The sequence below is a fragment of the Triturus cristatus genome, chromosome 1_2, assembly GCF_964204655.1.
Source record: "Triturus cristatus chromosome 1_2, aTriCri1.1, whole genome shotgun sequence".
Taxonomy (NCBI): Eukaryota; Metazoa; Chordata; class Amphibia; order Caudata; family Salamandridae; genus Triturus; species Triturus cristatus.
This window is the reverse complement of record NC_140580.1, coordinates 338,443,562-338,463,878: the sequence shown is the minus strand read 5'-3', so window position 1 is coordinate 338,463,878 and position 20,317 is coordinate 338,443,562. Positions and strand designations below refer to the sequence as shown.

The window sequence follows — 20,317 nt, the reverse complement described above, 5'->3', positions numbered from 1 at the left end:
GCCTTGGGTTTCAGCCTATCCACCTCTGCTTTACCCGACATGTCTGGCACCGAGCAATCCGGTGCAAAGAGACGACCCTCTCTCAGTCAGAGGGAACAGGAGAAGCCAGATCTGCAATAACCAGTCAGAGTAGGGCGCAAGGCGTCCAGAGGATAGTAAAGCATCAGAAGGCACTCCCGGGCCAAGGCAAACAAAGGGCGAGAAAGTGAAAGTGAAAGTACGGCGTTCTCCGTCCGCCAGTTCACACCTCGCCAGGCCGCTGTTGTTCAATTAGAGGCCGGGCATCCTGCCAACGCCAGTCCCTGGCATCCCTCGGAGATAGGCCTCAATCTTCCGCCGTGCACAACTCCGGTTCCCGGTGGGCGATCCGAGCCCGGGCAGCATCAATCGCCTCAGCAATGAGTCATCTGCAAGATGCCGTGCATATAAAACAGGCTTTAAGACAGGATAATCGATGGAGGGCGCGTGGGTCCCGGGAGCTCAAAGCTCACGCGGCCATCTTGGTCAGGCGCTAGGCTCCTCCGGCTTGCCATGATCATTGTTTTGTTGTGTACTTTCTCTTACATATTGTATTTTGCAATTCCCTTTTTTTTTTTTTCCCTTTTTCCATCCCCTCCCTCCCTCCCCCCTCCTTCCTAATTGATACTCTCTATTGCATTTTCCTTTTTCATTACTTAATAAAATTCTTTTAAACTTAAAAAAAAAATTATTAAAGAGCACCCCAAACTATGGTGTTCCTTTTTAAGTCGAACCTAGTGCAGTGCATGCGCTGCTCTAGGAGATGACCTTTTGGAATCGGTCTGCACTTTTTAGAAACTCGTGCATGCCAGGGCATCCACCTTGCAGGAGCGAGCCTCAGGAGCCATCTGTTTGTTATTAGCGTGGCCGCACGGCCGCGCTTGTTTACATTTGCCTTGCAGGCAGGCTTTTGCTCTTTGAAGATATTTATCAAGCTCACAATTTGGTTCTTGTTAAAATCCATTTATTTCAAGTTGTAGAAGTGTTAATCACAGGATGTTAAATGTCAAAACTGTTGGATTGTCATGAATCTTCTAGCTTGCTTTCTTCAGATGTTTCCCTAATATTTGTGATGCATTTTTCGTGAAAAAGTGACACCTCGCATGTCTTCTCATTGCAATCCTAAGTGCACATTAGCACTCATTAAAGAGAAGGGACTGAACAGTGCAAACTGCAGAGGTGCACAGAAGAATATTGGCTGCGCATCTATGGTCAAGCCGTTAATAAGGTTGAACTAGTTCTCTTATACCTATAGAGGAGAGTTTACATTTTTTTTCACTCAAACGTGGTTTTGTTATCGGACAGTTGGAAGTGGCCTATATTGCCGTTCACTGCCTCTGTTCTCTTCCCCCACAGTAGGGTGCTGTGTGTTTGGTAATCTTGCCATAAAAATTTTCCTCCTTACTTGCATCGAACAACCTTTTGCTATAGGCTCTGCGGATGTTTGGTTAGACGAGCACATTCCATATATAGGAGTGACTGCAGACAGACATCAGCGACTTTGTCCTTTTGGCTTTCTGCTGATAGTGAGTGAAGTGTGTCATCAGAGACCAAAAAATAGTGGTAGCATCAGAGCTCCAAGTTTTTCATTTGTCTTCTGCTTGTGGGTGGTGGCATTGTACGGGGGGATGATCTATGATTGTGCTTCTAGTATTGTCCATCACACTGACCTTTGAGAAAGGATGGCAGCTTCATTTACCCTCTAGAAGACTGCTGCGTTAGATGCTCGAACAACTCACTCTACCGAATAACATCGAGGGGCAGCCGTCTTGAATTTAACAAAATATTTAAGCAAAACGGTAAGCAATGTTTTCTGTCGTCGCAATAGAGGTACTTTTAGAGTACTTGGAGTGATTGTTTATTTAATCCAAAAAGGCTGTTCGTGGGGTTTGAGGAGAGACAGCTGACTTACCATAGATGCTACTAAAATAATTGCCTGGAAGATGGCATTGGCAGTCTCAGTGTGGGAGACTAGAAAAGACAATACCAAAATTAACCAATCGGTAAATCGCCACTCTGCGCTGTGTGATAATGTTCCTTGTTTTTCTTCAAAAGCATAAAAATCGAGTGCAACACTCTTACATTTTGAGAAGTTGTATTTATTTTGTTCAACTGCCGAACGTGTTTTGGGGAGTGGGGGGGTGCACGCGGAGTAGTGTGAATAATATTTAATTACGAGGTAATCACACATGAAAGTGATAGGTAAAAGTCTAATGTGTTTTGAAAACGTCATGGAAACTTGTTGTTTCTTTTCTCTTTAGTCGCTGCAACGCAGTGCTAGCAGGGAGCCCGCTTTTACCCAGTGGTTAATTTGTAAAATAAAAAGTGCCGGGCTCTCCTTAGAAGGCAGCGCTAACGGGAGAAATGTGCTGTGCAAAGTGCCTCCTGACTAGAGCCCCAGCACTTATTATTCCGGAGAGAACTTTGCCTAATGACTAGAGCTGCTGATTTCGAAGCTGGGGAATAGGGTTCGAGTCTTGGCGTGGCTCAAAATCCTGTGTTTCTGTGGAAAATCACGTGCTTTCCAAATGAGTGTGTCCTTAACTGGAGCTATAAGCACCGGTGCTGAGGATTAGGTGCCGGTGCTGAGCACCGGAAAGCACCTGCTCAAATTAAGCACTGCTTTTACCTGTGCGGGTTGTGCACCTCTCGCTTTCTCCGGTACACACTGCCTGTATTGAGCCCACATTCACCAGTGCATGCTGCCTGTAGTGAACCCCTATTCACCTGTGCACACTGCCTGTAGTGTCCCGCTTTTCAGCAGTGCCGGCTTTCCTACTCTCAGTTTCATCGGTACACATCTATACATTTTGCTTGTGTGCACTAGTACCTGCTGCAGGCAGATAGTATGATTTGAAGCAGATCACCCCCCTTTCACTGGTGCCCCTCTCTGTTCATGCAAATGCTGCACTCACCCGCTGAGGCTCCGAGCAGCGAGCTAGGCTACTTTCCTCTTCACCAACTTTACATTTAGGAATCCGGTGCAGGGGTGTGTCATGTACACAGCATGCTTTCTCTCCAGCAGTAAATCTCGCTCAGACAGGTTCTTCTGAAGCCCAGCATCAGAGCAGGGCTTTCAGGTGAGGCGCCTTATCAGCAAGTACTGTCAACGCTCTTCCACCGTTTAAGTGCAGAAAGATAATTTTATTTTTGTGCCACACAGATTTCAACATTCGAGGCGTGCACTCAATAGCGCCAAAAGGACATGGTAATAAGGAGTGCTGTAAAATCATTTGTATCATTGACAAAGAAGACCATGCCTCTTTCGCTCACTTCTAGGCACTCATAATGCGCATGTATGCAGCGGGATTACAAATGACCATGAAAGAGGTGAAATGCACTAACCAAGCGCTTTACCAGTTTGCCAATTCCCATCCCCCCCGGCTAGAGATTAGGGTGTAGGGTAGTTTAATTCCAGTCAGGCTTTAAGAATTTATGTTTTACTAGATATTGTCCATGGCGATAGTTTGTAATGAAAATAGTCGTTCCTCGGCTGGTTTGCTGGTGGCTTTTTTTTTTATTCCTCTGTGTCGGCTTAACATTCTGTGATTCTGGGCACTGGAAGAGTGCTGCTTTTTCCCGTCTCCCACCCTCTTCCCGTGGATGCCCTCTCTCAGCCTCCTGCTGCTGATCACTTCTCACTCCAGTTGCTGCCCCCTAGTCCCACCCACGCTCTTATTTTAAAGTTATTATTTTTGGGATATGTGCTGCATGATTAAACTCTTATAAGGGCCCAAAGGCGAGACCTATTGGCTATGCCAATGCTTGTTTAATTCTGAGTTTGTGCTTCTTTGGACCAAGCACTCCTAAACTCTACTGCTTACCTGTATGGACAACATGTCAATCCTACACCTTGTAAGCCTCTGTCTAATGTAACATTTCCTATGGACTGATTTACAAACTTATGATTGACTGTCTCTCTGTAATATGTGTGTGATGCAAAGTGCTCTGACTCTCTACACTGGTATGAGTGGCGCTATATAACTATTTAAATGCATCTGAGAGAGAGTGGCTATTGAGACTTAGGAACTGGTAAAGGGTGATGGCAAGGAAATATATGGTGGAGGTAGTGATTGGGGGACGCCAACAAGCATTGTCGCACCGCGCGTTACCAGCGTTAAAGCCAGCCATGGGTATTTTATAACGCAGACCACATCACCTGGATGTCAGAGTACTTTATAATGGAGAGAGACAATGAGAGGAATCCCTCACTTGAACATACAAGCATGAATAAATACGCAATTTGTAGTGTATATTTAGAAAGTTTATTGTACCGAAACTACTCGGCACAGAGAACTAGTTTAAATACTTAAGCAGTGATAATAAATGCACACATCGGTAGGTGTTCAAAGTGGATCTTAAGGTCTCAGATAGAACTAAAAGGTAGTAGCGGCTGGTGTTGCAGAAGAGTGGCGGGGGAAACAAAATAAATAAATAAATAAACTTCCCTGCAGCCAGCCGCGGCCTGCTCTTCTCTCAGGCACAGGCTCCCAGACTCCTCTGCGGCCAATCCTTACTCTGTTCTCGTGTCATGAGAGCAGTGTCAGGACTGGCCTGAGCGCTCTGAATTTGTGCTCCCAATGAGACTAGGAGCCTGTGCATACTCTCTCCAACCTGGGAACGCAGCTCGGGCTGAAGACAGCTTCAGTGCGCATGACGGGTTGGCCGTCCCGAGTCAGCCCGCCAAACTGTCATGCACACTGGCAACAGTGCCCACCAGTCCTCTTGCAGCCTGCTACTAAAAGCAAAAATAAAAGTATAATAAAAGGTGTTTATTACCATTTTAGTTCTCCTTTCCTGCCCTTTTGAGGCAGCTGGCGGGGGGGGGGGGGGGGGACAATCCTCCGCCATATTGGACGAACTGCCGCTGACTAAAGGTGAATAACGTCAGAGTCATGTAGGATGTTGCAGTATTATAGTGGAGAATCTGGTTTGCCCAAACAGTGGGATGGTGATAATGAGAATTTGGAGTTGAGATAGGAGCTTTTTGATTTCTCTTTTAAATACGATGTACGAAGGGCCTTCGACAGGGCAGGATAAATGTGATTCCTGATTGGGTGCTGTTCTGGAGAATAATAAGGTAGAATTCTTAGCGTTCATAAGTTTGGAAATTCAAGCCCAGGTCCCCTATTTCTAGCATTACTTTTTTTCCCGGGATATGCGGTTTTGTGCTAAATAACTAGGCATTTTAGGATGTACAGCCCTATTGGTTATTCACTCTACTCGAAGTATGCACCGTTTGGCAATGGGGAGCAAGTTCAAAGAATTCAGTTCAGGTAAGATATGCTCAGTTATATTTGTGTACATGATAAACAATGATTTAGAGATTATTGCAATTGTCGGGAAAGTCAGTGAGAAACATTATCCAATATTCTGATCTGGACATAACTAAAGACTAGACTATCCTTTTATGGCTTTTTTAGGGGTCAGGTATTTCAAACTGTGAATGAGGTTGGGTTTACAGCTGAAGTCGAATGTATTTATTCTCTTGCTATATTGATAGTAGGGATTTTATCCACTACAGCGCGAGGGGTTATTAGAATGAGGTTGTTAAAATTGATATGGTTCGATTTAAAACATTGAGTATGGGAGATAGTGTAAATAATCTCTTTAGGCAATCTCTTTAGGCATTTTGAGTGATGTATTAGCAGAGATGAGGAGTGGTGTCTTCTGTAGCGTGGATGTAGGATTTTACAGAGAAGGGCAATTTTCCTAATTTTTGATCAACATTTTCGTGAATCTTTAAGCTACAGTGATTCAAGGATTATGATATTGATAGTCAACGACTGGACTTAATAATCGTTGTATATTCAGTTGTTCATAATTCACTCATGCCCTCCATCAAGTGCTTTCTGTAGTGAAGTCTCCCCTGGACATCAAACTGTTATCAGTTTTGCTCCCTAAGGAATCTGGTTGTTTCAGAGCGTTTAGGTCCGAAAGGAAAGGTATAGATTTATCTTTGTTAGTAGTTTTAACCAGTGACGGCCCGTGTAGGGCGTTTTACCGGGGTAGTGACGTGGCGCAGAGGAGGGGCAGGGTGGAGGGTTGCACAATGCGGCAAACGGCCGATTTCAGGTAAGTTACAAAAAAAATTAATAAAACGAATTTCGTTGCGCGTGCTGCATCGCATTTGGCAATGTAGCGCGCGCAACGAAATTCGTTTTATTAATTTTTTTCGTAACTTACCTGAAATCGGCCGTTTGCCGCATTTTGCAACCCCCCACCCTGCCCCTCCTCTGCGCCACATCACCGCCCCGGTAAAACGCCCTACACGGGCCGTCACTGGTTTTAACATCAGGCCTGGCAGGTATTCATGCAGAAATCTTGAAGGTAGACAGATGGTGGTTACTGGTTTTTGCTTGTTGTCTCTGTGCTGGTGGTCTAATTTAGTGGAAGAATACATTCCTAGCTGATAGTTAATTTCTTGGTGGGGCAGGAGCGCTCGGATTTTGTTTGTTTTTGGCGATACCAAGTAAGGCTCCGAGGGAGTATGGTGCAGTATCATTTATAAGTCCTGTGTGGTTGATTACAGTCTCAAAGAATTCAAGAAAGACATCCTTTGTCAATTAATCAATCAATTAAGATTTATAAAGTGTGGCTAATCACCCAATAGGGTATCCATGTGTATGCAAGCCCAGAAGGCATATTCGAACATCCAGGTCTTGAGGGCCATTAGGAATTTCGGAAGTGGTAGGATGGTCCTGAGGTGCGTGGGGAGGCTGTTCCAGGTCTTTGCTGCGATGTGGGAGAAGGATGTCCTCCACTTCTGCTTCGGTAGATTCTAGGAGTCTGGGCAAGTGAAAGGGAGGCGGAGCTTAGTCTCCTCGATGGTTGTGGAAGTTCAAGTGGTGGTTAATGTAGGTGGGTCAATGATTGTGTAGAGCCTTGTGTGTGTGGGTCAGCAGCTTGAATTGGCATCTCTTTTTTATGTGGAGCCCCAGTGGAGTTGCCTGAGGGTGGGTGTGATGTGGGTTTGTAGGGGCAGGCTGAGGATGAGTCTGGCTGTGGCGTTCGGTATGATCTGCAGTCTCTGTAGAAAGTGTGTGGTGATTCCTACAAAGAGAACATTGCTGTAGTCCAGTCGGCTGGACATTAGGGCTTGTGTCACGGTGCGTCTTGTGTGTGGGGATAGCCACTTGAAGATCGATCGTACGTAGAATTCGTAAAGAAGGGAAACAGGCGGAAGAGACTTAGTTAACCTGTGATTTCATGGTGAACTTGTTGGCAATGATGCTCCCGAGGTTTTTGCCATGGTTGGAGGGAGTGGGTGCGGGTCCAAGGTCTGAAGGCCACCACGAGTCGTTCCAAGTGTTGCTGCTATTGCCAAAGATCAGTCCTTCCGTCTTGTCTTAATACCTCTTGTGCATGAATCACACCTATTCTTTTGTCTATAGCTGCAGCACTAGTAGCTTCCGTGTAGCCTAGTGTATCATTATTTGCATCTCTTATTGGCAAAGGGTGCGTTTATAGAGCCATTAAATCGAAACATTGGTCGGAGAGTTAAAGGTTTTTTTTATCACTTGAGGGGAGGGGATACACGAAAGCCCTTCAATCTGGTGCCCTGACCCCTGAATCTGGCCTGTGTGAGGGCCCAGCAGGAACACTGTGCAAACTGTGCAAACTGCATACCATGAAACACAGTGTGCACAGCTAGGGCGCGGAAGTAGAGGAGAGGATGTAGAGTTCCCATAGCCTTTCTAAACATAAATATTTTTTCAGAATGTTATCTCCCTACTTGTTTTAACGTATCATCGTGCTGCACTTGTGATCCACTAGTGCCCCTCCCCCAGATATTTATCACGTACAAGAAATAAACTACTGAAACCGCATCTTTTTTCCAGTACAAACTGGGCGTAACCACTTCCCCATGGGGGTGGCTTCCCATCCCCGAATCCTCTTCCTCACCTCCACCCTCCCAAGTGCCAGGCTTGCGACCAGTGCTAGCGCTCTTGTCCTTCCCTGGTACCAGTTCTGCACTGACAAGGGGGGGGGGGGGGTGTCGTCGGCCGAGCGCTTTACGTCTCACAATGAGTTTGGTAAGCGCTATATAAATTCAAGCTAAGTAGTACAAAACACGTGCTCGGGCAATCGGATCTTTGGTGCTGCCATTATAAAGGTGACAATGAACACACTGAGAGGACTGTGACAAATCTTGTGACACTTCCGTTGATTGGTCCAATATTTCAGGCTAGTTTTCCTCTCTACTGCACCTTTCTTTTGCTCTGTTGCTGAACAGGTGCGCGCATGTACTAGTTTAGCGCAGCTCACGGGAGTTAGCCGGCCTGGCTCGACATTCGCCCATCTTAAATCACTGCAGTCATCTGCCTCCTGAGTCACACAAGGATATCTGAGAACTTGCAAGGCCGTTGGGTTCATGGGGCGGGGCATGGCCCTGCAGACACGCCCACTGCATCGCCGCTTGGCAGGATTTCACTGGGTGTGCAGTGAAACGAGCCGGCGACGCTAGCGCTGGCGAGTTCGCCTGCTTTGAATGGGCAGGTACTGTCAAGTACTGGGTACTGACTCTTCAAATTGAACTAGAGGGCACCAGCTCGCAACGAGTGTACCAACACTTCTCATTAATAAACACTCGGGGTAGCGAGAACGAGCACGTTTCAATGTAAGCACACTGATTAACTAATCGAGTCCATGTTATTTTTTGCAAAGTGGGCTCCGGCCCGTCCTTAAGCCTGGACGAGCTGGGCCCCCGCCCAGGGCGTTGACATTCCGAGCGACGCATGGCGTGGTTTACAAACTCGTAAGCTAAAAATCTGTGCGTAGCACAGTGCGCCGCCAGGCTTGTTTTTATTTTTTATTTTAAAAGTTTTATATAGCGCTAGTTTGACCCATGGGTATCAGAGCGCTTTACAGATACACAAGCGATAAAGGTTGTATTACATAGCATGATCTAAGGAAGCAGAAATATATAAGCAAAAGCATAATAATTAGGCAAAACAGTGAGAGAGAAAGGTAGCATTACATAGCATAATCTAAGGAGGCAAGAAAGATATAGACAACAAAAAAACCATAATAATTGGGCAAACAGTACTGGGGAGGGAGACAAAATAAAGTAGGTGGATGGCGTAGTCCAGTAACCACCAATCCTTGATGATCAAGTGGGGGGGGGAATCCACTAGGTTATCAGAGCCAGAGTCTAGGTTAGTAGACCTTGGTCGGTAAAGAATTTGTTGAAGAGATGGAGTTTCAAGTCCCTTTTGAAGCAGGAGAAGGAGGGGTTGCATCTGAGGTCTGTAGGGAGTGAGTTCCACATCCTGGGCACATTACCAGAGAAGGATCGGCACCGAGTGGTTTTCTTTTTCACTTTCGGAGGGATGAGAAGAAGTGAGTTGGAGCTTCTCAGCGTTCTGGCTTTTCCTGCTTTTACTAGTTTGTTGTTAAGGTGAAGGGTTTTGTGTGTGATGCAGGCCAGTTTGTAAAGACATCTACCTTCCATGGGAAGCCATTTGAGGGCGTAGAGAGCTGGTGTGATGTGATCAAATCTTTTTACACCAGTAATGAGTCGGGCCGCCATGTTGAGGACTGACCTTAGTGGGGCTAGGTGAGCTTTCGATGTCCCTGTTAGGATGGCGTTCCCATAGTCCAGTTTGGAGAGGACTAGGGATTGTACTATTGTCTTGAGATCATCTTGGGGAATGAAAGGTTTAATTTTCTTGAGGTGTTTTAGTGAGTAAAGTGCACCTTTTGCAGAGTTTTTGATGTGGTCTTTCATTGATAAGTTCTTGTCCAGGGTAATGCCTAGTGACTTAACCGAGTCGGATAGGACGAGGGAGCAGTGTAGGGCATCGAGATTCTTGATCCAGTCTTGGATTGGTCGGTGGTTACTTTTTGGAGAGAACAGTATTAGTTCTGTTTTGTCTGGGTTCAGCTTTAAGTGATTTACGTTGAACCAAGATTGAATCTTGGTTAGTGTGACATTGAGGTGATGGATGTCGCTGGGAGATTTGATTTTGTAGTAGATTTGTGTGTCGTCTGTATATAGGTGGTAGTTAACTCCTGCTTGTTTCAGAATGATTGTCAGGGGTTCCATGAAGAGATTGAAGAGGGATGGTGAGAGGATTGATCCTTGCGGGACCCCAAGTGTGACTTATGTTGGCCTCGAGAGACAGGAGTTGATTTTAATTTGTTGCGAACGGTGCTGAAGGAAGGAAGTGAACCATTTTAGTACTAAGCCATTAATGCCAGAGCGCTTCTTCAGAGTCTCAAGTAAAGCTGGATGATTTATCGTGTCGAATGCCGCAGATAGGTAAATAAGGATGAGGAGACAGGCTTCGCCTTCATCTAAGGCTCTGTGGATATCGTCAGAAATATTTAGCATCGCTGTTTCGGTGCTACAACCTTTCCTGAATCCCGATTGAAAGGTGTTGAGGAGGTTGAAATCGTCAATGTGTTTGTTGAGTTGTCGGAGCAATCACTTCTCCAATGTTTTAGCTAGGAACGGGAGGTTGGAGATAGGTCTGAGGTTGTTGAGGTCGGCTCCTGGTTTCTTGAGTATGGGTGTGATTTGTCCGAATTGAAGGGAGTCTGGGACACAGCCTGATGTGAGAGAGGAGTTTATGATTTTTGTCCAGAAAGGGGTAATGATGTGATTGAGTTGTTTTACTATTGTGGAAGGGAGGGGGTCCATAGTGTGGGAAGAGTGCTTTAAGCTTGCAATTATGTTGAAGACCTTGTTTTCCAACATGAGTTCGTAGTCTGACCAGTGAGCATTATTTTTTGGTTGGAGGCAGACTTGGTTGTTCTTGGTCTGATCTCTTTCTGTTTGGTCCATGGAGCTTGAGGGGATAAGAGGGAGGGGGGATTTGAGGTTTGAATGAAGGATTGTTCAATTTTTGTTACTTTATCTGTGAAAAAGCAGGCAATTTCTTTGCAACGAACTTTGGTGGCTTTGATTTCATGTGAGGATGTGCCATTTGTTTGACTTTTAACAATGTTGAAGAGCTCTCTAGGTATATTCTTCGCCTGGTCAAGTTGGTTGCGGAAGTAGGGAGCCTTTTCTCTGAAGATGTGTTTTTTTTATAGGCCAGCTGCGCAGATCTGAGTTGCGTTAGATGTAAAGTCGATGGGTTTAGTCTCCAAGTCCTTTCCGACTGTCTGAGTTGTCGTCTTTCGTTATTAAGATCCACGTTGAACCAAGATTTAGATTTGATTGGTCTCAGCTGTTTGAGTTTGAGTGGCGCTACTTGATCTAATACCTCCGTCATTGTAGAATTGAAGTGAGCTGTGAGGTCCTCAGCCGACAAAGTGGAAGGCTGGGGCTGAAGAAGGGCATGAATCCTGGATTCAAGTTCGGTTATAGGGACTTCTTTGATGTTCCTGTTCCAGTGCTTCGGTATGCCAGACTGTATTGGTTGGTATCTGACTTGCGAGTCAATATTAAACAGTATAAGGTGGTGGTCAGACCAGACAATGGGGGAAATCACTTACAGAGAGATCAGCTCATTTTTGGTGATGATCGCATCCAGAGTTGCTCCTTTGATGTGAGTTGGTTCATTGCAGAGTTGTTTGAGGTTGGATATTTCAAGCAGGTTGGAGAGGGTCTGGACTGTGGTGTCTTCTGGGTTATTCCAGTGGATATTGAGGTCACCCAGGCAGACGTATTTCGTGTCTGTTAGGGAGCAACGTGTTATTAGGTCGGTTAGTTCTTTGGTGAAGAGGGCCCGCTCCCCCGGGGGATGGTAGATGGTGTGAAATGTAATAGGCGTGATGCCTGTGAGTTCAACACCCAGGTACTCGAGAGTCAGGTATTCTGTAGGTTTTAGTGTGGTAAGCAGTATTCCTACTTTGTGGATGATGGCTAGTCCGCCACCCCTTTTGATCGGTCTTTCGTGTCTGATGATGTTGTAACCTGGGGGGCGAGAATGTCTAGAATGGGGGTGGAATGGTCATTGAGCCAACATTTGCTCTTTCTGTCATTGCATCTAGATATACAAGTTGCAACATACCTACAACAAGTCAGGACTATTGGCTTTGTCAATGGTTGTTAGTTGCATAAGATAAATAAGCTGCAACTATGGCTTGTGTATAATATTGAAAAAGCTTCAACTTAAAGCCCTGGTGACAGCACGACAGAGTTTCAAAAAGAGAAGAGAAATCCAGAGAGAAAATGACTCTTTAAAGGATTTCCCTTCCCCTATAACGCTCACCTGGCATGACATCACCCCGTAACTTCTCCACTAGTGAGAAGTGTGAGCAGGCACGTTTCGAAGACTCCTTAAACAAGCATTGGCATAGCCAATAGGTCTCGCCTTTGGGACCTTATAAGTGTTTAGCCATGCAACAGTTGCATAACTAAATACTTATAAGGTCCCAAAAGCGAGACGTATTGTCTATGCAAAGCGGCCGCGAAAGTGAAAGTGATCACGATCGCAATCACGATCACACATCAAAGCGGACGCGCAGCCGCGAAAGTTAAAGTAATCGCGGTAAAGCGCGGCGTGTGCGCCCGCGCACATGCACTGTAGCTCTAGGCTGGCCTGGTAGCACTTTTTGGAGCCCTCTCAATAAGTCTCACCAGACCAGCGCATGCGCTGGGTCAAGCGAGACCTAAAAAAACTGCAGGTGAGACCCGGCCCACTTAAAGCCCCGCCTGTGGCACTTTCTGGCCTCCAATATGCCCACTTTCGAGGATTATCCGTGCTTACTTGTATTTATATAGTGCTAACTGCCCGCGACGAGGCGATGGCAGAGTAAACGCTATATATTTACAATTGAGCCGAGGAGCTGTGGCAGCAGCACCGTGTACCACGCAACGCCCCCACCCTACAATATCACCCAAGGAAACCGTGATTCTCAAATCAGCTTTACTGTACTTCTGCAGCATTCGGGTACTTATTGCAACAAACTAGCAAGCAGGAATGTAAAGCCTAGAGACGACAAGGGGGAAGAACAGGCTCACTGTGTGCAGCTGGGAAGGGTGTGGGGAGGCATCGGGTGACAGGCTAGGCAGATGACGTCTGGGCGCACACCCTCGGAGGCAAAAGTGGGTTCGGTTCCTGAAGACCAATCGGATGCGACGGGGGCGCGGTCTCGGCGTATAAACCGGTCCTGCCAGCCAGCCGGCTAGATTTCACCGCAGCTGAACATCACATGCGCAGGAGGCTCGACTGTAGGCAGTATCTGCGACCAGCATCCTTCAGAAGCATCTCTGACCACAGACCAGGCGTGGCGCGCGACCTACCAACCACGGGTTGTGCTCTATAGGCGCGAATATCTCAGGGGCACCGGAAACCCCGCGTAGTGGCCGGGCAGAGTATACCCAGAACTACTTTTTAAACGAGTCTTTTACACCTCTTTCTACTTTGAGAATACCGAGCCCGGGAAAGAGGCGGTTAATTCTACATAGAGCGCTACATTAGCGCCGATCGGACAGGCTTCCAGGAGCATCAGCCCCTGTGACGAGAGTGAACTGCAGCATGGAGTCAGGAAGTAAGGTGAGTGAACGGGGAAGGGGGGATTAAATATAGTATTAGGACTATTCCACTATAACAGTGCCAACAACGCCACTTTCTAGAAACGTAACTAGCGTGTTTTTCTTGTTCGTTTTGGTAATTTGAAATACCTATGACACGTAGACATGTTACCGTAACAAGTCGATGAAAGCAGCGTTAAACCAATATACCAGAAAGAGCGTGGGCCAGGAAGAGTACCCGCGTGCGGTATGAGCAGGGGGGGAATATTATCTGACTGGAAATGTACCCGCTCTGGTATGTTTCTGCGGCTCGGTATGAGTCATGGTGGCATCACGCCCTTGTATGTGTGCCTGCGGACAAGACGCAATGTTTACAATGTTCTCTGTGCAGGGCTTGCTGTCTGCCTCTGTTTTTAGCGTTGTGCCATGCTGTGATACATTTTGTTTGCCAAGTTTGTATTATATCGTGCTATGTTGGAATGGAGTGCTATGTCGTATGTTGTGTTCTATTATGCTGTTATGTTCTTCTATACGGTCCTAACCGTCTCCTGGTAATGCTCAGCTGTAAGAGACTATCGTGTTATACGGCCATGTGATATGTTATGGATTAAGCGCAGCGTGGATGCAATGGCGCCATGATGTATAGTTCCTGTAGCGGACTGGGTCCGAGGACAAGGCATAGTGCCCGGATCACTCTTTAATACTGCTGTGCTGGGCATGCTACCCTCCGGTGCATGGGTATTGTCAGGGCGTGCTTTGGGACGGTACTGGTATTTCTCTGCTACTTTGATGTGGTCTTAATTTTTTTTGGGGGGGGGGGGGGGGGAGGGGTGCATAGATATCAACAGTGCACCAGAGTGCCCTGGGATGAAGGGTCCAGTGTCATCTTCAAGAACTTCGGGGGCCCGGGCAAGACCCAATTTGGGGCCCCCTGTTAGGAAAAGAATTACATTGTATTACCAATTTCCAGTTAATTCAAGCCCATTTTATATAATCGATACTAAATTATCTGAAGATGTGTACAAAAAAAGAATCTCAAGATGACGCTGGGTAGGGCGAGAGACATAGGCAGCGAATTTTAGATAACAAAATGGTGGTCTAGACAGATGTTACATTGAGAGAAATTCAATTTTCCGGTGTGCCCCTTTGGAAGGCGAGGGCCCTGGGGAATTGCGTAGTTTGCCCCTACATTAAAACGTCTATGGAGGGGTCCACTTCAGCCAAGTGCCTGTCTTCTTTTACAACTAAAAAACAGGGCATGGTTTTTTCTTGCGCTGGGGCCCAGGGTAACCTTGCGTCGCCACTCCCTTTGTGGAAGGTGATGGAGAGCAGCAGTGAGAGTCAAACAATGCAGGCAGTGGGGCCTGAATCCTGGCTTTATTTCTTCCCTTCGGGTGACGGGCTCCTGGTCGGAAGCACCGGACCACAGAAAGGTGTTTTGGGGGGGAGGGATGCGGACTACGGGGAACCTAGTCAACTCAGTTGGTCTAAAACTCCCCCGCCCTAACCCCAAATCCATCACTCGAAAGTTTGAGGTGAGAAGGAACCAAAACTCCAAGTTCCATCCAGGTTGCACTTTTTTATTGTGGGTCGAGTTATGATATTTTCAAGTTTCGGAAGACGAGGGTGGAACCTTGCCTGCAGGAGTTACTCCCTCGTGTATGACATACGGTAGACCCCTGCTTACCGTCATCGCTGGGGAGCCAAGTAGATAAACGACGTTTTAAGCCTTTAGTAGGACTACGAGCAACAAACAAACAAAAAGAGGGCATAGAAATGGAGCAGATAGGTGGTTTGATCTATGTTGGGGGCGTAGGGTGTGTGTGTGATCATTTTCGTCTCACTGAAATATGTATTGGTTTTTATACAACAGTGGTTTACAACGAATGCCATTAAAATGTAGACGGCCTTCATTAACGTATCTGGCTGATGGTAAATACACGTCCCAATAGCCCAGCCAGGTTTACAAAATTGGTAGACCCCCGAAGATTGAAATTGTTTCTGTAGCCGGCCTCTGTGTTTTCCCTGTGCGAGTCGTCTTGCTGCGATGTTCCTCGCTTCTACTGACTGCAGGGGCGGGGAGAAGCGTTATGATTTTTAATACAATCGGAAATGGAAATGCATAGCAGCTGCATCTCCACTAACATTGCTCCAGCTCTTCGTCCTCAATAGCAACTTGTTGCTGCAGTATTTTTAGCCGGGTTTCGTAGTAACAGCAACATACACAGACCGTGCGTGGCGACGCAAGTCAGGCGAGGCCAGGCTTACGTCTCTGACGTGCGTAGCCTGGAAAGGATGCAGCATCTCCAAGAAGATGGAGTCTGAGTGCGCATTGGGGAACAGGGGTTAAGCAGCGATTGGCTAGTGAGCCCCAGATGCGCATTGTACCACGGGAAACGTGTAGCTGTTTCCTACTGGCTAGCTGTGGTTTAGTCCGCGGCAGTGACGCTCCAGGTTCAGCCAATTGCTAAACTGAGGAGTTTCCTCACAGGCTGTGCTCCAGACAGACACTTAGGGCCGTGTCAGTATGTCACGCGCCATTCGTAAGAGACCAAACCTTTGTGCAGGACATGTTTTAGGGATTAGTCAGTGTCGGAAATGCCTTAGTTTACACCCCGATGCAAATGGGGATATTTATCGACTTGTAAGCTCTGCTTACAATGAGGCAGATTTCTCTGCAGACCAATTACTCTATAACTTGTATTTCTGAAGCAAACTGTTGCCATGTTGGGGATCTACCATTAAAGGTTTGGGGAGATTACTCAATACGACTGTACCATTGAAAGATGATAGGGTAGGTTCACAGCCAGCCACATGTCAGATTCTGCAAAGCGGGCAGTGACTCTGACGCAGCGATGCAGATACATCGTTGGCTAAACAGCGCATTCGGCCCTAGTATGTCTTAAGTCGAAAAGGGTTGCCACCAGTGCTTTGAATGGGCACAAGTGAGTGCAAGTACTCTATAAAATAGAGGTGTGGGCGGGGCTAGGGGCATTTGACGAAGCAAAGTAGAGGTTATTTTTTATGTTTTTGCTCCATTCTGATCCATCATTCTTTCAGTCATGCCCATTTAAAACGTTGCTTTTTGGGCAGGGTTATTTATGTTACACAGAACCGCATAAAAGCATACGTTTTTCTACTTTGCTCTCGATGGTTTTGAGTACCAACACTTAGGTTTGAGCATCGGAGGGTAGCATTTTTGTGTGAATCAAATTAGGTTTTTCGATATTAATAGAGAAATAACTGTCTTGCTGGCCACCACTGCCTCTAGCACAGCATAAGACCTTATTAGGTAAACAGCTAGACATCTCCGAGGTCAGAGGCAGAGAGGGGTGTTTTTTTTTTTGGTTGCAACGAGAGTACGCTGTTTCTGGTAAGGATTAGGGCTGCAATGCTCAATTCTCCACTCCAATAAGTGACTATAACCAGGGTGGAAATCTCAGTTCTTGGGTCGAAACATCCACACACAGACTACATCAGTGTGAGATTGGCCTGCCTGTTGTGGCACGAGTACACATTCCCAACTCGTCTCTGGTAGCTTCTGTCAGCTGTGGTTTCTTCATCCGATCTCTTGTTTCTGAAACTTCCACCTCATGTCACATGGGCTGACTAGACACACCTCGTGATTTGTTTATAACGTCAGATCTCGCATTCGGCTTTCATGACATCACAGTACTTTCCACTCGCCTCGTGCTACATAACTTCCCCTTCCCCAGTTGTCTCTTGTGACCCCTGTGCCCTCACGACCCATCTTTCGTGACGTTACTGACCTGTCCCTGTTAATGTTTCAATACTCTAGTGCCCTGTCCATAGTTTTCACTGATCATTCTATATTCGTATCTTGTGAGATCAGATGCCAGTCCACAATCATCACGTGTGTCATGAGTTCCCACTCCGTTCTGTCGTGACATCGATCCCAGTTCACAATCGCCTCTTCCTACTTGAGTTTTCACTCCTTAATAGTCTCTTGTGTCTTTATTACCCACTCACTATTTTCTATTGTGACCGTCCATTCTACACTTCTATGACATCATAGCTCACTTCACACACATCTTTTCTCTCGCACCTACCATTTCACTTCACGTGACATCCCTGCTCATACTACAGTCCTCTCTCGTGATCTTTGTGCCCATTCCCAACTGGTCTTATCACGATAGTGTCCACTCCAGGCTCACCATTCCTCTTGTCACGCTGGTGCACACGTATCCCTCGCGACAGAGTACTCACTCTTTCCCCATGACATCAAGGCCCATTCCCTCTCCTGAGCCATCCCTCATGCCACTCCGCTCATATCTTGTGTGATTACAGCTTTCTCATACCGTGACCTGCGAGCAAGTGCATACTCATCCCATGGCTCCATGAGTGCACTTTGTAGTGAACTGAAACAAACACATTTTTATTTCCCCGGTGAGCACACGCGGGTGAATGAAGGTATGAAGCATGTAACGGGCGCGTGCTTAGCTTTAAACTACATGTACCACAGTAGGCGTAGCGCAGGAAGCATTGGAATGAAAAATGCCCCCCCCCCCCCCCACACCTTACCCCCCTGGGCATCATGAAAGGCGTGCAGGTGTGATTGGGGCGTCTCACACATCATTTGCAAATGTATTCTCAAAAACGCTGAGTACTCCTTTTTTTTTTTGTATTCTCCCCCCCCCCCCCCCCCCCCTAGATTCTGAGGTTCGAACCACATTGTAAAATTCAGCAAAAATGGACCCCTTCCGGTCTAATCAATACCAGCGGCCCCTGGTTCAAACTGTATGATCTGTTAACGTTCTTACAACCCACGTATGCAAGAACTCGAGGGCTGTGAGCAGTAACGATTCTTATTCGCCCCGTGCTTTTCTGTAACTCTTCCTAAAATTGGTCTAAAATAATCCAAGTGTCTTAAAAAAAATGTTAGAAATGTATTAAACATCGCACGAAATTGCCGAAAGGAACCTCCCACTTCCAATACAGCAATGGTTGACATCTATGGAATTTTAACTTGATCAGACACATCTGTGACTAAATTGTTGTTTTCATATTTGGTTGCATCGGTTTGCTTCCTGCCCTGGTTTCATACGTATGACGTGTTTCTCTGAAACCGTGTTTTATCTCAAAATCCTTTAGGTTTCTTATCTAAGAGCTTAGAAGCAGACTGGGCCCAAGTAATGTGTTCCATGTAAAACCCCAAAATATCCAGTCTGGTGAGGTTGCTGTTCTACATACTTATGTTTTTTTTCATTCACTTTATCACAGTTTAGAGTTTACAGAAAATCCTTTGAAACACAGATCCGAGGGCTTACACCGCCTGGGCCTCGTAGCCCATTACAACATATGAGCCTTGCAGAAGGACTGGTCACATTGTTTATATAGGGTATAATCCATGACTACACACAAGGATTTCTGTTCCGCCTAGAACTGTGTGTGTGACTGTTAATGAGGCCGCAGGTCACAAGGATGGTTTAGACAGTCTTAGTTTATTCGAGAACTGTCAACGCTACCAATAGGAATGATCACACTACAATTCCCAGGATCCTTTGGTTGTCACTAAAACCAGCACTGTCCGAAAGCCCCTAATATGAGACGAGAGTCGACAGCGATACAAAGCATTGTATTCCCTGTTTCTGCTTTCGCTTCTGACACCCCCTTCCCACACAAACACTTCTTCTGCTCTCCCCCACCCCCACGTTTCTCACAAGTCCCCGAGTTTGCCAGATGTGCTTTCCAGGGAACAGCGGGAGGGGGAAGGGGATTCGGCTTAAGAGCAGGAGGCCATTAAAGGGCTCGGGGTCTGCAAGAACAGGTGGGGGAGGGGGCCGTGGAGGTAATTAGGTGGCGTCACTGTTGTGCTCCTCACCTCCTTGATTGGTGTGAAAAGATAAGAAAAGGCACAGCAGGCAAGGCTCCCACGACCTTATTGACCCCAGGCCATCTGCCGAGCTAAGGAACACCGGCCCCAGTGCAAGATTACAGCCTGGCGACCTCAGCTCCACAGAACACCCGTGGCAAGGACGAGGAATGACCTCTGACCTCGGAGCCCAGTGGCATGAGAATGTATTGTGGTGGAGCTACCTATTATAAGACTCGGGTCTTCAACAATGGCTGCTTTAGCCTGCGGGTGGGAAAAGTCTACATCTCAGCTTACACTAAGCCCGCAACACTTCTCACATAGTCCGCACTGTGAACCCTACACATTTCCACACAAGCAGAGTAGATGTATTAGGAAGCTATACAGTGCTTAATTTGTGCCGGTGGTAGCAGGTACCGGGCAGCGGCATTGTTTGTTGGGGACCAGGACTTATTTTTCGTCACTCAGACGTTGCCCCTGAGCAAGAGAAGCAGGACACTGAGAAAGGAGAAGATGGAAAAGAAGACCTGATACAAGGAGAAAGCAGGGGTGAAAAAGAAGCCGCGAGAGAGATTGTAGTTTGGTGCAATAAAAAAGCACGGTGCGGAATCAAGGCTATGCCGTTGGTCTTGTGCAGCAACCCCCCGTTCCACAGCGACTGTAGTCGGTTCCTGAGATTTCGCTCTTGGTCAGGCCCGACTCTGCCATCGTCATTCTGTCACTGAAGACATCAGTGTGCGCGCGGAAGAATGCAGTCGGACCACTGAAACACCCAAATGTTTACACGTTCTTAGGAGAATGTATTCGTCCCGCACTGGCCACCATTTTCTGTCCACGCAGTCTTCCCTGTCATCACACCTGTGACTAGCGCCTTGAAGACAGTCTAGAGTGAATCTGTGGTGGGTTGCAATAGCCACCGTCAAAACAGATCCCGTAAAGTCTTGTTAGCTGATGTGATGTCACACGACTACTGCCACCACCTGCCCAACTTCAGACATATTAAAACATTTTCCCAAATGGTCTCGGTGTGGTGGGGG

General features: G+C 46.7%; 1 protein-coding gene across 2 annotated transcripts in view; it reads left to right on the top strand.

The window, feature by feature from the left end:
• The window catches only part of SLC2A1 (solute carrier family 2 member 1), a 637,925-nt gene that overhangs the window by 576,150 nt on the left and 41,458 nt on the right, over nucleotides 1–20,317 (top strand). Inside the window, exon 1 of one of the 2 annotated variants that reach the window (XM_085603947.1) lies at nucleotides 13,101–13,469. The exons of the other annotated variant lie outside the window; for it this stretch is intronic. Within the exon in view, the coding sequence (XP_085460073.1) occupies nucleotides 13,452–13,469 (18 nt within the window). The 5' untranslated portion in view covers nucleotides 13,101–13,451. Of the gene's footprint in view, nucleotides 1–13,100; nucleotides 13,470–20,317 lie in introns of those variants that run through there. 2 annotated transcript variants of the gene reach the window in all.